A 15,759-nucleotide genomic window follows, 5' to 3' on the forward strand; every position below is an offset into this window, starting at 1 on the left:
GTCTTTTTTAGGTAACATACCATTAGATGACATCTGCAAAGCAGCCACATGGTCAACACTGCACACTTTCACAAAACATTACTGTGTAGATGTGCAAACCAAGCAACAAGCTAGCGTGGGCCAGGCTGTACTAAAAACACTGTTACCAAACAACTGCAACGGATGCCGGTGGTCGCCGCTAGGGTTGGGTACTGCTATATAGTCTATGCACAGTGTATAATCTGCAGCTCATATGCATCGAACGGAATATGCTACTTACCAGTATGCATCTGTTCTTGGCATGTAGAGCTGCAGATCTATACACGCCCACCCGCCTCCCCGGCTACCTGTATCCGTTCCAGTCTATCTTATTTAGATACAACACACATGGGTTACTTTACTGTTACTACTACGCTCCATCTTTCCCTACTGGCGAAAAACAATCTGAGGATGGAGCCGAAGCCCATGCGCAATACCAACCAGAGGAGGAGTCACCGACCTCGTGACTTCCAAAGACTTTCCAAGAGGAAAAACAAACTGCAAACATCCGGGCCCAACACCAGATGGCGATCTATGCACAGTGTATAGATCTGCAGCTCTACATGCCAAGAACAGATGCATACTGGTAAGTAGCATATTCCTTTCCAGTAGGCAAGAGAAATATCCCCTTCTTCAAACTACAGGGTTGAAGTCTTGCAAGGACTGTGGTAAACAGATCTCTGTGACAGATCTCCACGAGGTCAGTCTCTGATGTTTGAAATAAGCACAACACCTAATCCTGCAAAGTGTTCAACCTTATGAACCCAAAAAGTATTTGAGAATGCAAAGGTGTACACCTCTGTACACTGAAAGAAGCCTCTGAAGCCCTGCTCACAGTAGAGCGCACAGACCCGTTCCTGCTTATAAGGATGTTCCAGCGACAGGTGTGTGTCGAGGTCCAAGTCTTCTGGTAAGTTGGATTTGAATCAGAAGCACTTGAAGCTCAAGCGTCATTTGTCCCAGTCCAGATGCTCTGAGAAGTCACAAGAATGTCAGGGTGCCTTGCACTCTCAGTCCCCTACCAAAGTGCCGGGTCTACAAATGATCTTGAGGCAGCCCAAGTTTCCAGGTCCATTGGTGGTCCCGACAGATTGAGGCATTTACAGAGGCCATGTTGTGAATTGTCGGCACCCTTACAGCTCGCTTTGTCACGCCTGTAAGCCCCAAGGATCCGCGGAGGCCTCCAACTAGGATACCGCCAGCTAGTCCACCCCTGGCAGTGTCTGTGCCTCCAGAACCCACCTCTCATTCCGCTCTGATGCCTGAGCCGACTTCCATTCCAGCACCACAATGCCTGCTGGCCCCTGTATTATCGACCCCAGCACCGATGCAGTGAATTACTCTTCCATTAGTCCTCTCCGACTCCAAGCCAAGTCCATCTTGGCCCGGACCGAGGTAGTGTATCGATGCCATACCAAAGCATCCAGCTCCAGATCAATCTGGTTCTATAGAAGCATACTTTTACCTCAAATCCACACCCTACTGCTCAACTAACGTTTTGGTTTGGATCAGAGCCAACCTGCCTCAGGGAAAGATAATGGTGAGGAAGTATTTTCCACAACATTATGAAGATAACAATTTATGCTTGGATTTGCCAGGGACCAGTGGTTTGGACACTTCCCCAGACGCTAGGTTGTGTTCTCCCTTAGCCCAACTACGGAAGAGCATGCCTATTTTGCATTGGTAATGATACTTGCAACGGAGGTCTTGGAGTTACAACTGCTGGTTGTGGAAGTGAAAACGAATGTAGTAATAGACGTATGGCAGCCTGTACCGTGCCGTGTCAAATTTATTACTGCCATTTAATGAAAGCCTGACTGACACACTTATAGGCACCCAGTCTAAGTCCTGAATTTGTCTGCCAGTGAACAAGCAGCTTGGCAGACTCCGCAGGCCAGTGCCAAGTGACCCTGATTTCTTGGCGCAGCACCCAACACCAGAGAGTGGTTCAAGCTTCCACCAGTGGAGTGAACCCCAATTCTTTTCCCGCAAATCCTCCTGACAGACAGTCAAAATGTCTTGAGACATTCAATTCAGGAAGCAAATAATTTCCTCTGCCAGTCTAGCCCTCTGGTCAGTCAGTACCTGCTGCTTGCTGAGGAGATATACCCATGTGTTATGGACATGGTTGACCAGATCTTGCCAGTATCTCTCTCAGAATTTCGGGCCAGTTTGTCTCAAACTATACACGATGGTCAGGATGCCGCAAAGTACATCATCTGCTCTGGACTTGACACTACTAACTCCTTGGGCAGAGCAGATGGCACTATTGTGGTGCTTTGGCGGCATGTATGAATAAGATTTATTGGTTTCTCTCAAATTAATTCGATTGGTCTTGACTTTTGGTGAGAAGAACAATTTGGCGTTGGAACATATAAAAAAAAAAAAGCTGGGGCATGGCATGTTTTCTAGGGCTTTCGACCACTGCCAGACAGTTTCCTCAACAGTTTCGCCCCTTGAACGGCTACCCCAGAGAGTTGACATACTGCCTACGCCAAGTCTCACGGCCTCCGTTAATTTGCTTTTAGTAACACACAACTACATTATAGGGTGCAGGATCAGATGTTTCCTTCAAGGGTGGCAAAATTAAATGTCCGACAGGTGGGTCCTCCAGATTGTCCAAATAACTTATGCCCTGCCATTTCTTCTTGACATGCTTCATCTTCCACACTTATCAGAACATCGTTCTGAGGAGCACCTGTTCATCTTGCTCCAAAAGTGCAGGCTCATTTGTCCAAATGAGCCATAGAGAGGGTTTTGGCCTAGGAAACAGGGACTGGCTCTTACTACAATGATTTCCTTGAGACAAAGAAGGACTAAGGCCTTTGTCCCATTTTAGATCTCCGCCCAGAATGCATTCTTGTGGAAGGACAAATTCAAAATTCTCATGCTGGCCCAGGTTATGTCTGCCCTGGATCCAGATGACTGGATGGTGGCTTTGGACCTGCAGGACACCTATTTTGATGTACCCATTCTGCAGTCCCACAGATGCAAAAGCAATCCAGGAGCATTTTCAATTTGCCGTGCTCCCTTCGGCCTCGCCGGTGCCCCTCGAGTGTTCATGAAAGTGGTGGTGATGGCTGCAGTACATCTTCGGGGTTGGGGATTCCAGTTTTTCTCTACCTCGAGGGTTGGCTGTTGAAGGCAGGCTCTCCACAGTCAGTCATATACCACCTCCAGATAACGGCAAACCTCCTAACAATGCATGTGTTTACTCTCAATGTGCCAAAGTCATACCTGAATCCTTTGCAGAAGCTCCCTTTCACAGGAGCCTTCCTGTGTACGGTGCAGTTTAAATCCTTCCTTCCACCACAATAAATCAAGGGCATTTTGCCTGTGATCCCATAGTTTCAGTCTTGGGTCTCAGTGAGAGTGGCTCTGAGGCTTCTGGGCCTCTTGGCATTCTGCATAGGCTCAGGTGACATATACGGGCTCTGCAAGGGAACCTGAAGTTCCACTGAACCTATCGAAATCCATTGGGTTTCTGAGGAGTCTGAAAAAGACCTGCAATAGTTGCTCAACTGCAGTTAGTCCCAAGTCACTCACGTTTCTTTACTTACCATTGGTCAGCACCTGTTCCTCACCTCAGCTTCCTCCTGGGGGTTCTCTGTGTGCCGTGGAGCATGGCCCAAATTCAGATTACTGTGGCTAGCGTCCTTCCACTGGTCACAGGCTCCTATAGGTACTCTTTTGTTACTTTTGCGCATATCTCCTTATTGAGCGCATTCCCAAAAGTAACTGTACTTCATCCCATCCATGTTTCCTCTCCACCTCAGCACTCCATTGTTTTTCCCTCATTCCCGCCCTCCTTACGCTCTCTGATGTGTTACCTCTCCCCCAACACCCTCCCACTGTTTTGTTTTTACATGTTGCATAACAGTGCAGGCTGCTGTGCAGCATGAATTAAAGGGAAAAAAAGCGCTATGACATGGTTAATGCTAGCCACGTCAGTGCACAAGTCATGTTGCACAGCAACTCTCAAAGCTGTGCAATATGTAAAAAATATATATACTTGTTATTTAAAGAGTGCACAATTCCTTCTGCCTTTTAACCCTTTCTCATTAGTGAAAGGGTAAGAGGAGGATTACGAGGAAAAGGATAGCTAAGTTTGGAGATCTCTCACCCTCTCTGCTCTAGGAAGGTAGAATCCTTGCTCACCACCCCATCATAAGTCTGGGATTAAAGGCGCGCCTCGGTATTTCACAGTCTTACAATTCAGGTGCACTTTAAATAAAAGCTGTTATAACTTAATAACTAGAAGGGGTTAACTGTCATCAGATTAGAAGGGGTTAACTGTCATCAGATCATCTGTTACCAAGAGCATTGGGCTTCATTCCTTGCATTTCTGTTTACACCTTCTAACCTTCCTCCAGAGGAGAAAGGGGGGATTTTAAAAGGACCTAACTGGAGTGTCTCTCTATATACTATTTTAGGACACTAGTAATGAAAGCCCTGTGCCGCTACCCCTGTAGATGTTTGAGAAGGGCTGATCAGTGTAGTTGTGCTCTGCAAAGCTTTGCCATTCAAAGTCACGCAAATCTGGCCCTCCTAGACTTTCCCATTCTTACTTTATGGATGACTGTGATTCAGCCTAAGTGTGCCTGGGTCAGGGCGGCCCAGGCAGATCGGTGGTGAAAAAATCTACCCCAGACTAGCCTGTGGCTTGGGCACCACCGGCATTGCACGATTGGCTACTTGACAGTATGACTTTGTTATATGTTCCATATTTACTAAGAGAAAACAAGATATCCTTTCAGATAATCTTTTGAAGTATGACCCAAAGAGATCAAACTTGATCAATGTTGGTTTTCCGTATTATTTTTTTGATTCAGCTATCATTCACAGCAGACACACAGTGCTAATACGTTTTCTTTCAGTGGGACAAAATGGCTACCGTCACTTAAGTTAGAATGTATTACATCAACTCCTCTCAGTAACATTTTGGCTTTCCCAAAGGATAACTTTAAGTCGCTGTATGTTCCCCATGCTAATTAGGAACAGTGGAATGTGAGTGAGGATTCAAAAATTATAGGCATCTTTGTTTTGTCTCCCCTTCATGGCTCTTTAGAAGGCAGTGCGAAAATGGCACTGCACCTTTTACTGCGTTTTTTCAAAAACTCCTGTTCTTTCTCACGATCTCCACAGACATATATATTTTCTGAATATTTTGTTGGGCGTTTGAATTTTAAAAAAAATATTTAGCTAAAAATGCATGCTGACAATACTCAAGTAATTTATTCTCACGTTATACATTTGACCATAGTTTGCATTGTATGGGATTTGAAGCTGTTGGTGGCAGGTAGAAAGCAACATTATTCATAGGAGAGTAACATAGATTCACCACAGATCAAAGACCCAATTAATTTCCATAGTAGACTGTGGGATGGCACAGAATGTTCCATGGACCAAGGGACTGGGAAGAACTCCGAAGTAACAAGAAGCAACATCTTTAACATGTAACTATTAATGAATGGTTATTTATGTTACTCTTCAGCTGTCTTGTTAAATGATGCAGACAATGGGATTTGGTATGAGGCATCCTTGGTTCATGTTGTATATGCTTATTGACTTGGTTCCATTTAGAATGTGTTTGTCATGTGACTGTGTTTTATGAGAAAGGTTACTCTTTGTGAACTCTTTTTGACCTCTTTAATTATCTGCTAATGGAAGACGTGCAATTACTATGTTTATTGTACTACCGTTTGTTCAGCTCACACTCCTTGTGGTCATAAACAGTTCAATCAATCAATCAAAACGAGCTTTATTCGATTTTGAGCATTAAAATCATAAACAGTTAATAATCCACCTACTCTACATGTGTTTTTCATTTATCTGGCCTTCTCTCAATTTTAAAAACCTGCACACGTTTGTGCCAGCTAGAGAAGCATAAAAAATCGGAATGACAGTCTGGGTTGGCAACCACTATTAAGTGTGTCCTCCTTGACCCTGCATGACTTTTGAGGCAGAGGGTGAGTGCTTTTGTCCTTCTCAGTTGGTTCATCCATTCCAAATGCCTTCCACAGGAACTTTGAGGGAACTGTTCCAAACAGCAGAGAACTCGTCAGTGGTCCCTTGCTTGAATTGTGTGGCAATTATTTTAACACTAGGTGTCTACTCCAATCAGCAAGTCATCGCAGTTAGACAGATAAGTTACGCCAGTTCCTGCTTGAGCCCTTCCTTTTCATAGTGCACCTATTTGGCAGATGTTGTATTATATTAATGTAGGAGTTTTGTTGCAGTTATGGAATCCTAATCTGTGTTTCAGGTATTGTTGATGTGCTCTTGGAAGCTTTCCATATTTTCAAGGCAGGAGCTGCTTCTGTTTCTGAAGAAAATAATAGCTAATAGTAGCGATTCTGAAGTAACTAACTACATGTAAGCACATAAAGATAGTCCTCCCAAAATCATACTGGGCGTCTTACATAAAGGCCTTGGAGAAAAACTACTAAGGGGACTGTGGATGTCAAGGGCATTCTCCTAGAGTCTGACCCGCCTCCTAAAAAGTCAATCTTAAAGGAATATGTTTTTAATGAGATGGCAATAGCTGTAGATATTTCAATGCCTCAAGATAACTATTGTATTCACAGAGAGAGGTCTGTGTCACCGGAGGGTAAACCATTTTAATCTATATTCTTTTTGATTACACTTTCACTCACTTTTTGTACATTTCTGGAGAGCCCTCCTGCTGTACTGAGGTCTTTTAGCCGGACAGTTACTAATTATCAGTTACCAACAATAGACCTCATTAAATCACTTGTTGAGTGTAAGCCCCATTTAGTCTCCTCTTTACTTAAAACCAGGACTTCAAGAGAATAGATGTACTTAAGGAATGAGATTGCATCTAAAGTGACCCGTTTGTGCTAAATTGACACTTGTTTGTCTAAGCTCATAACCACCTGCCTTCTGAGTCAAATAAATAGACCTTCACAGTTGTACAGTGTGCAAAGCTGTCAAAACCGGTGTTCTCAGATGTGCATGGCTCCTGTTGAGGTGAAAAGATGCTCTAGTCCAAGAGTAGCTTAGAATGCAGGTTAAAGTGCTAAATGTACCCTTTAATATTTAAAGCCAGCTTCCTAAAATCTCTGTCCAGAACTTTGTTGGGACCATGTTTCCAATAACAACTGCTCAGATTTGACCCCATAATTCCGTAGTAATAGGAATATAACCTGGCCCAAAGATATCAGATGGAGCTTGTGAAAGTTACAGCTTTGTCTTCACTACAAAAGGATCTAAGATGTGAAGCATGGAACCTGTGTCCTCTCCCACACATATTCTAAGGGAGATTCTCCAAGAAATTGAATGTTCAAGGATTGATGGCTAGATGTGTCCTTAAATTGAAATAAAAGACTGATAAAAATTCAGGATACCTCCAAAACAGCATATTAAGTCTTTGTGATTTGAATATGAAGACACAAAAACGTAGATCAAAACAGCTCGAGATTTGTTCTGAGAGAATTGAAAAGAAAATCCCCTCAGTGATTGATTTCCATCAAAGTCTGGGTGCTACATTAATAGAATTTGTGTGAAAATAATAGATTTTCCTTGTTCAGGAGGTATAGAAGCCCTCCGTCATCGGCATATTATTGCACTTTGTCCAGAAAAGAAGCAGCCAGAGTAATAGCTGTGGGTACTTACCATGGTCCTGCTGCATAGTAGTACACCATAACACCATATTCTAGTCATTCAGGCAGTGGTAATTTTGTTGGGGGTGGGGGGGGGGGGTCCTAGAATGTGAATTGGTGTTCATGCTTCAGAGATGCATCGTTTAAGTGCTCTGTATGAGGGGTAAGTTGATGACCAATCAATCAATCAATCAATAAGTCTTTATTACGATTAAATTCATCATAAAAGACATTTGAACAGAGATTAAAATATAATAAAAAGTACACTTCCATTAAGATCAAGCATTAAAACTCCGTAGTTATAAATAAAATTAAAATCAATACAATGAGGGTAAAAAAAACTGGATAAAAACAGGACACATTACTAGCAGGATGACCTCGCTCTTATAATCCAAACCCAACCTAAAAATTTGGCCACAGCAATTACAATGGGTTCACTCGTATCGTGTCTCAGTAGTCTTAGGGCCACTGACCCCACTCTGATGCCCATGTTACGGCAAATTGGTTTCAGCCATTTCGCCCGAGGAACTGTATAGGCAGGGCATTCGAAGAATATATGTCCAGTTGTTTCTCTGCGATTAATACACCAATGACAAGATTCGGACTCCGCCCCCTTCCAATTTTTAGTAAATGATCTAATTGGTAGGGAGCCGACCCTTAGCTGATGATAAAGTTTCCTGTCACTGGTCTTGCAGATAATATCCCAATATTCTTCCAGTAAGGGGTCACTTTTACACAACAGAAACATACCGGTCAGAGAGGTAGCCGAATATTGACTAAAATGTTTCTGCTGGATTTGAGACCAATATAGACTTTTAAGTCATTTTTTGGAGGGGAAGGGATTGTTAGCAGGATTAGACCACAGAATTCCCAAGCCCATAGACTCCAGGAGCAATCTAACTTGTTTAAACCATACCAGGTTTCCCGAACCCAAAATGGAACGGACATCCTGGATGGCCTTAGCATATGGTGCTAGTTCTGGTGTGGTCCAGGTTCTTCTCCATAGCGCCACTGGTTTAAACCGGGCAATATAATCTATTGAGTGACACCCAAGATCCAATAATAGTGGTTTCAGGGGACTTGAACTAGGAAGACCAGTAATTTTCCTTAGAAATTTATTTTGGGCTTTAACCAAAGAAGAAAGGTCGGCAAACCCCCAGAGGTCCGCACCATAAAGAATCGCCGAGCTGATCCTAGTGTTATAGATCTTCATGGCGGGACCTATCCTCTTAGTCTGAGACAGACTCAGCTCTTTGGCCAAGCACCCGGATAACTGTGCAAACTTTAAAGATAAAGTGTCAATTTGGGGCTTCCAACTCCGTTTGCTTTCAAGGACAATACCCAAATAGGTCATAACGTTAGTTTGTTCCAGCTTCTCATTGTTCATCTTAACGTGACCTACCACTCGTCTACCCTTGTTAAAAACCATAGGCTTTGTTTTTGAGACATTGACTTGAAGGTCATGATCACGGCAAAATTCATCAAACTTATTTAAAGCCGCTTGTAAACCCATCTGCGTCTGCGATAATAGAAGGATATCATCCGCAAACATAAGTAACGGAAACTTGTTTCCACCTAGGGAAGGGGCGTCTGTTGAAATAGGTAAAAAATACTGCACAACCCTGTTAATGAATAACAAAAACAGGGTTGGCGCTAAGACGCACCCTTGCCTGACACCCCGTGTTACTGCAAATCTATCAGTGACCTGCCCTTGATTCCCCCATCTTACCCGTGCAAAATTCGCATCGTGTAGCCTGTTCACAATATTCAAAAGATCTGGGGGCATCCCTAATCTACCTAGAACCCCCCATAATTTAGACCTGGAGACTAGGTCAAAGGCTGACTTAAGATCAACAAAAGCGGCATACAAAGTGCCACCGCCCAGGTAAACCGTTTTCCACACGATCAGTTGAAACCTAAAAACCTGGTCGATGGTACTGATGCGTGATCTAAACCCAGCCTGAAGGGGGGATAAAATCTCCTCCTGCTCGATCCAAATCTGAATTTTAGCTAAAACCATCCTAGCAATGATTTTTGGGATCGAGTCGATCAGACTAATCGGGCGATAATTCCCAGGGCATGAACGGTCACCCTTCTTAAATATAGGCAGTATCTCTGCGCCTTTCCAAGATTCGGGGATAGCAGCCCCCCTGGCTATTGCGGTAGCCAAAAAGGCAATATATGGTACGCAGTTTCCTCGGTCGAATTTGAAAAGGTCCGCCGGGACACAATCCATACCAGGTGCCTTTCCACAGGGTATCTATTTTAATGCTGCTTCATCCTCGCTGCATTCAAATGTAAGGTTCTGCGTGATAGTCATATCACGGGACTTATGAGCGATAATTTCATCAATCACGTTAGAACCTGAAAACTGGGACTCAAAATGCTCTACCCATAGTTCGGGAAGAACATGATTAGTCGGAACATGTGCTTTCAGTGAGTTACCCCACTTTACAATATGCCAGAACTTAGTCGTATTTTTGAGTTTACTGGCAGCTAGGAGCTCAAGCCAGAAGTTGTGATCCCAGGATTGTTTGGCCAGGGTTTTGGCTTTGAGGTAATTACGCCTAGCTAATTGAATGTCACCCATGATCTTAGTTTTAATGGCAAATTTCAATTTGCCATAAGTCTCACGCCACGATTTATTGTACCAATGATTACGCTTTGGTTGAATAGTTTTTTTTGCTTGGGTGGGTTTGGAAAAATAGGTTTTTAAGCCCAGAAATAGGACCTCGTGGGTTTTTGTAATCTCTCTATTTACATCTACTTGGGAAGAGAGGGAACGCAAGCCTTTCAGGGCACAAGAAACTTTTAAACTGATCTCCTCTAAAGCACCAGTATCAATTTCTACCCTATCCCAGCGTACTCTACGTAAGTTATTAGTAAGAAGGGCATCAGCAGTGATTATCTCGGTTTGCACAGCACTTCTGTGGGCAATACAAGGCAGAAGGGATAAAATCAGGGGGTTGTGGTCGCTCTCGGGGCGATCCAAGATCACCATATCTCTAAGAGTAGACCAAAACTCCACTTTAATGAGGGCATAGTCAATTCTACTATGTTGAAAGCCATCGTCAAATGTGTCCCGACTCATTTTATCAGAGTCAGTCCGTCCATTAGCCGCCCTAAAGCCACGCCCCGGGCACAAACTCGTCCACTGAATAGCGGACTCAGTCCACTTCTTGACAGGTGGAAGGTCAAGAAAGGGAATATTCCATAGGGCATCCACATCTGTCATAAATGTTTCCCCATTTACAATCAAGGGCTCAAAACAACAATTAAGGTCCCCCAATATCAGTACATTAGTATCAGGTTTAACTGTTTCTAGAAACCCATCAAGAAGGAGAAAAGTGTTAGAACCGCGCCCACCTGGCTGGCCTCTATTATAGACATTGATAATCATTATATCGGGACTGTCCTGTAGATGCAACAATAATATTAAAAGATCAGGGCTATCTATAATCAATTCTATGGGTCTACACTTGATGGTTTGCTTAACCCAAATACTAAGACCACCTGAGGGTCTTCCCTTTGTCCCTCTGATAGCAGCTTTATGGAAGTTAAGATAGCCAGATAGGTAGACCGGGTCCACTGACCATGTCTCCTGGAAAACCAGGATGTCATATTTTTCCACCCATGCAGACCACTCAACTATGGGGATTTTACTCCTAAGGCCAGCTATATTCCAGGAAACAATAGTAAGCTGTTGAAGAACACTAACAACAGACAACTGTTGCGGGGCCAAGACCTGGGGGTTAATCAAATTGCTATTCTTGCTAGAAAGTAAAGACCCTATCTCATGGGCACTTTGTTCCGAGCAAGTATTGTTAGCCGTGTCACACTGGGCCTCACTAACATGGGGAGCTGGCACTAAAACGGATGGCTTATTGCAAGGTAGGCTTCTACCTTGTGAGTGATCAGGGGAAATAGGTGATAGAAGAGGTGAATCTAATTTATTTGCTAGCACAAATAGTATAGGAGGTGGGGTACTTCGTTGTTCGCACCCAACTCCCAAAAAAAAAAACCCCGAATTACCTCTACAAACTACTTGCTCCACCCTGCTAGTGCTTCCATATCCCCTATTTATTTCACAGTCTAGACCCATGTTGTTATCAACCAGTCAGTCCACCCCCTCCATACCACTCAGTGGTCCAAATCGAATGTACAAGGGAAATGGAAAATCCTTTCTGATTTGGCCATATGAACGTCCAGTAGCCCTTTCCCACCCGTCATTCTGAACATTGTATATATCATGATGGAAGGAGGGGTAGAAATAACACAAATCAAAGGTAAGAATCCCTCTGGTACCCTGAGTATTGGGTTGACTGCAAATATAACTAACCACTCTTGGGTCCCTAAAATGTGTGATTATACAATCACCCTCCACGTCCTTGTTTTTGGTGCCTAGCCAGCTCACTCTTCTAACAGACAAAATTTCCGTATTCATATTGGGAGGGGGAGACCTATTCTTGTTGAGCCAATGTATGACTCAGACTTATCACGGGATAACCCCGGAACACCTACCATAATAACCGTATACGGTAGGGATTCGGGGGGTAAATTAATACACGGGAGTTTAGAGAACAAACCATCACTCTGGGGCACAGTAATCCCTCCGTTTTTGGATTGGGGTCCCGGATTTTTATTGGCCGTCTTCAACCTACCCGTTCCATCGGACGTTTGGCCTGCTGCCCTTGTAGAGTCCAAAACGGGAGGATTTATTGACTCAATGGGCAAAGTAGAAGTAAGACCAGGTTGGAGATGACTAGGCAAGATTGAATGAGGGGTGGCAGTCAAAACGTTCTGGGCGTTTGTCACTATACCTAGAGTAGTTGTTAGGCCATGGGCAGCAGTGGACTCAAGAAATTTATTAAAAGTAGCCGTGTTGGCCAGCACAGTGCTTTCCAAGTTCCCAACATTAATGCTGAGTTGTTTGACTCTCGAGTAAAGGAAGCAATAACGATTTTAACAGTTGCTGAAATGACTCCAGAAAATCATTTGGGGGCTGATTTGCACAAGACTGGGAGGATGTTGACTTATTTGATCTAAGATTAGGGGCGGCTAAAGATATCGTAGAAGTGGTTGGGGGGGGGAATACTTTCGGGGTAATGTCAGCTTTAAACACTTTAGCACATCTTCCCTTTTGGATCCCACCTCCACGTTTTTTCTTATTTCTTTTACCCACAATATGCTGGGACATACTCCCTTTTTCCGGGTTAACAACCGATGATATTATAACAGGAGGCAAAGGGGGGTTGATGATGGGTTTCACGGCAGGTGATCTATTCTCTAGAATGGAAATACTTTCAAGGGTAGAATCTAAGCTGCTATGATTGGTTATATCCGATTCCACGAACTCAATACTTGAAACCGGATTTCGCGCTGGCGCGCGCTCAGGGGAAACAGCAGACATTATACTACCAAGTGAAGATCTCTTAGCCAGTATTTCTAGGGACAATCTTTTCTCCGTAAGGGTAATTTCGTGCTCGAGAACACTAGCCGCTCTTGTAAGGAAATTAGCTAAGGTCCCATACACAGAACCCCCTATACTGTCCTGGGCAATCTTTCTCCCTGACCTTAGAGAAGAAGCCATATTTATTATTTAGGACAGCCTATCTTTTGATGGAGCACACTACGGCCACGTGAAAGCAGGCTGCTGAGGGCTTGTTAATCACACAGGGAAAGTCTCAGGCACATATGCTGGTCAAAACACCCCGGGCTTAGTCACACACTACACCACAATAGTCTCGTAGATGACGTTAGTCACACGAAGCACAGTGCAAGTTCTAGATTACCAAAGGTAAGGGGGGTGGCCCGTCGCGTCCTCCTTCGTCCCCTGACGGCCTCAGACGGCCCGCCCTTTGCCCGGGCTTAGCCCGGCGCGATCCCGCGACGCGGATCCTTTCGTTGTTTTATAGCGCCTCCGGGCGCGTGACCATCGATTCGGGGAAGCAGGGCAGGCTGGGAGGTGAAGTCCCCCTCCTCTCTGCGGCCGCTAGATGTCCAGCTGTGGCGGCGGGAGGGAAGACGCTGATGGCGGCGGCAGCAGCAGGCAGGTATGAATTTCCCCAATAGTAGAGCACACGCTCCACCGAGCCTTTCGCTGTTTTATAGCGCCTCCGGGCGCGTGACCATCGATTCGGGAAGCAGGGCAGGCTGGGAGGTGAAGTCCCCCTCCTCTCTGCGGCAGCTAGATGTCCAGCTGCGGCGGCGGGAGGGAAGACGCTGATGGCGGCGGCAGCAGGCAGGTATGAATTTCCCCAATAGTAGAGCACCAATCAGATTCGAGGTCAGTCAAAAATCCAGAGTATTTTATAGTGTATTTAAGGATTGTGGTTCAATGTATACATTAAAACATCACAAATACAAGTTTTTAAACACAATGTTAATGCCTTTGAAAAATTGTTTCTTGGGAAGACTTTTCCACAAAGACCAGGCAAACAAAGAGCAAACAAACCCTTATTACATGAAACAAAACCTGTATTGCGAAGTATTTCTTTAACGGTAAGTAAGATGCCCTCAGAAGGTTTTCATGGGGTCAGTATTCAAAATTATGTAATGTAATATTTAAAATTAGATAATATGCAAGAGATCTATTTTCTTTGGTAATTTTTCAAAAACACCAAAGATTTTTTGTAAATCACTTTTTTCACTATTCTTTACCATTCAGTTGAGAGTTTAAGTACTTAAAATAATATTACAGTGGTAGTGATTTTGTTGTAGTGCTTGTGGACAAAATATGTAAGACATGATAAATTGCAGTAAATCACATTACCGTCATAGTCTTGTTTAACAGCTAATAGTGAGCTGTCGTTAGTGGCGCAGAAAAGTTCAGTAGCCCTGTGTTGATGTATGCAGACTTAAACAATGTTTAACACAAAGCTGCCATCCAATTTAATTTGAGATTTTCAAAGGTGATCAGTAATGATCCTTGGTTTCAAAAACATTTGGGACTGTTCATAATTACAACTGTTATTTTTTCCCATTCTTTAAACTATAATTTCCGTATTCGCATTCCTGTTCTTGTTTATCATTCCTTTCTTCTGAATTTTTGTCTGTGTGATTGGATCTTTATTTAATTTGTTTCTGCATTTTCGTTCCGACACAATTATTAGCATAACGTGATCTGTTTCAGGATTGTCTTGGGGATCATCACAAAGAAGAACATATTAGAACATCTCGAGCAACTAAAGCAGCACATCGAGCCCCTGGTGATTAGAACTACAACGTCTCCTTTTCCTCCTACTTCTCCTCCTCCTTACTAGATACATTAGAAGTCAGGATGCATGAAACTTGTGAACTGTTCAGTTCCTTTGACATCAGCTGAACAGCATGGACCTGGTGCCATGTCGTTAAGTTACTTTATGCAGCAAGCATATCCTACAGTTCTCTGAATGTAATTATTTGTAGGAATGGGACAAAGACTGTAACTTAACTGTGCAGCAGTTGAACCAACGATTACGTCTGTTAGACAGACTTGCCAAATTTTCTGCTTTGAAAGAAACTGAAGATGTAGTATAAGCTTCATGTATTCAGAATTCGATTGGAAAGGGCTGTAGGAAATACAATTTGTTTTACATTCTAATAACTTCATGAATTGATTTACAAGTTTGTCTGTTGCTGTGTTTCTAACTAGACACATCAGCTGTGCCCTCTCATATTTGATAGAGAATACCTAATTTGAAAAATAATGATATTTCATCTATACTCCTCACTCGACCTTTCTTAAAGAAACAAACCAGTAGGAGAAGCTGCATTGCAGTAGACGCCATTGACAGTGAGATGGGCGTTAACAGAAACAGTTATTTGTTTGTATTGCTCTTTTCCCTCATTTTTGAAGGTGAATAGGACTATCGGCAATCATGTTCGAGTTGTTTTCCTAGAGAGTGCTGTATGTTGCAAACCAGTCCTTAAGTTAGTTAATATTACTTTAAGTTGCATCTGAGGTGAGGAAAATGCACCCCACCTCAAGGCAGAAAAACTCGCCATTTTATCAGTAGATCACACTATATTTTTATTAGAGCCTATTATGTTAGCCATGCAATTCTTGTTCCTATCAAACTGTTGCAGTCCCAGCATTGCATAGAATGAAACCCAGAATTGAAAATGTGTGTTTTTGCTC

At 43.4% G+C, this 15,759-nt stretch overlaps 1 protein-coding gene across 5 annotated transcripts in view; it reads left to right on the plus strand.

Moving 5' to 3' along the window:
• Positions 1-15,759, plus strand: part of CLCN3 (Cl-/H+ antiporter 3) — an 846,805-nt gene that overhangs the window by 814,292 nt on the left and 16,754 nt on the right. For 3 of the 5 annotated variants that reach the window (XM_085641816.1, XM_085641817.1, XM_085641818.1), the window contains one exon: positions 14,773-14,848. The exons of the other annotated variants lie outside the window; for them this stretch is intronic. In XM_085641816.1, coding sequence (XP_085497942.1) covers positions 14,773-14,848 — 76 coding nt within the window. The remainder of the gene's footprint in view (positions 1-14,772; positions 14,849-15,759) is intronic. 5 annotated transcript variants of the gene reach the window in all.

This window comes from Triturus cristatus, chromosome 2_2 (assembly GCF_964204655.1).
Source record: "Triturus cristatus chromosome 2_2, aTriCri1.1, whole genome shotgun sequence".
Lineage (NCBI taxonomy): Eukaryota > Metazoa > Chordata > Amphibia > Caudata > Salamandridae > Triturus > Triturus cristatus.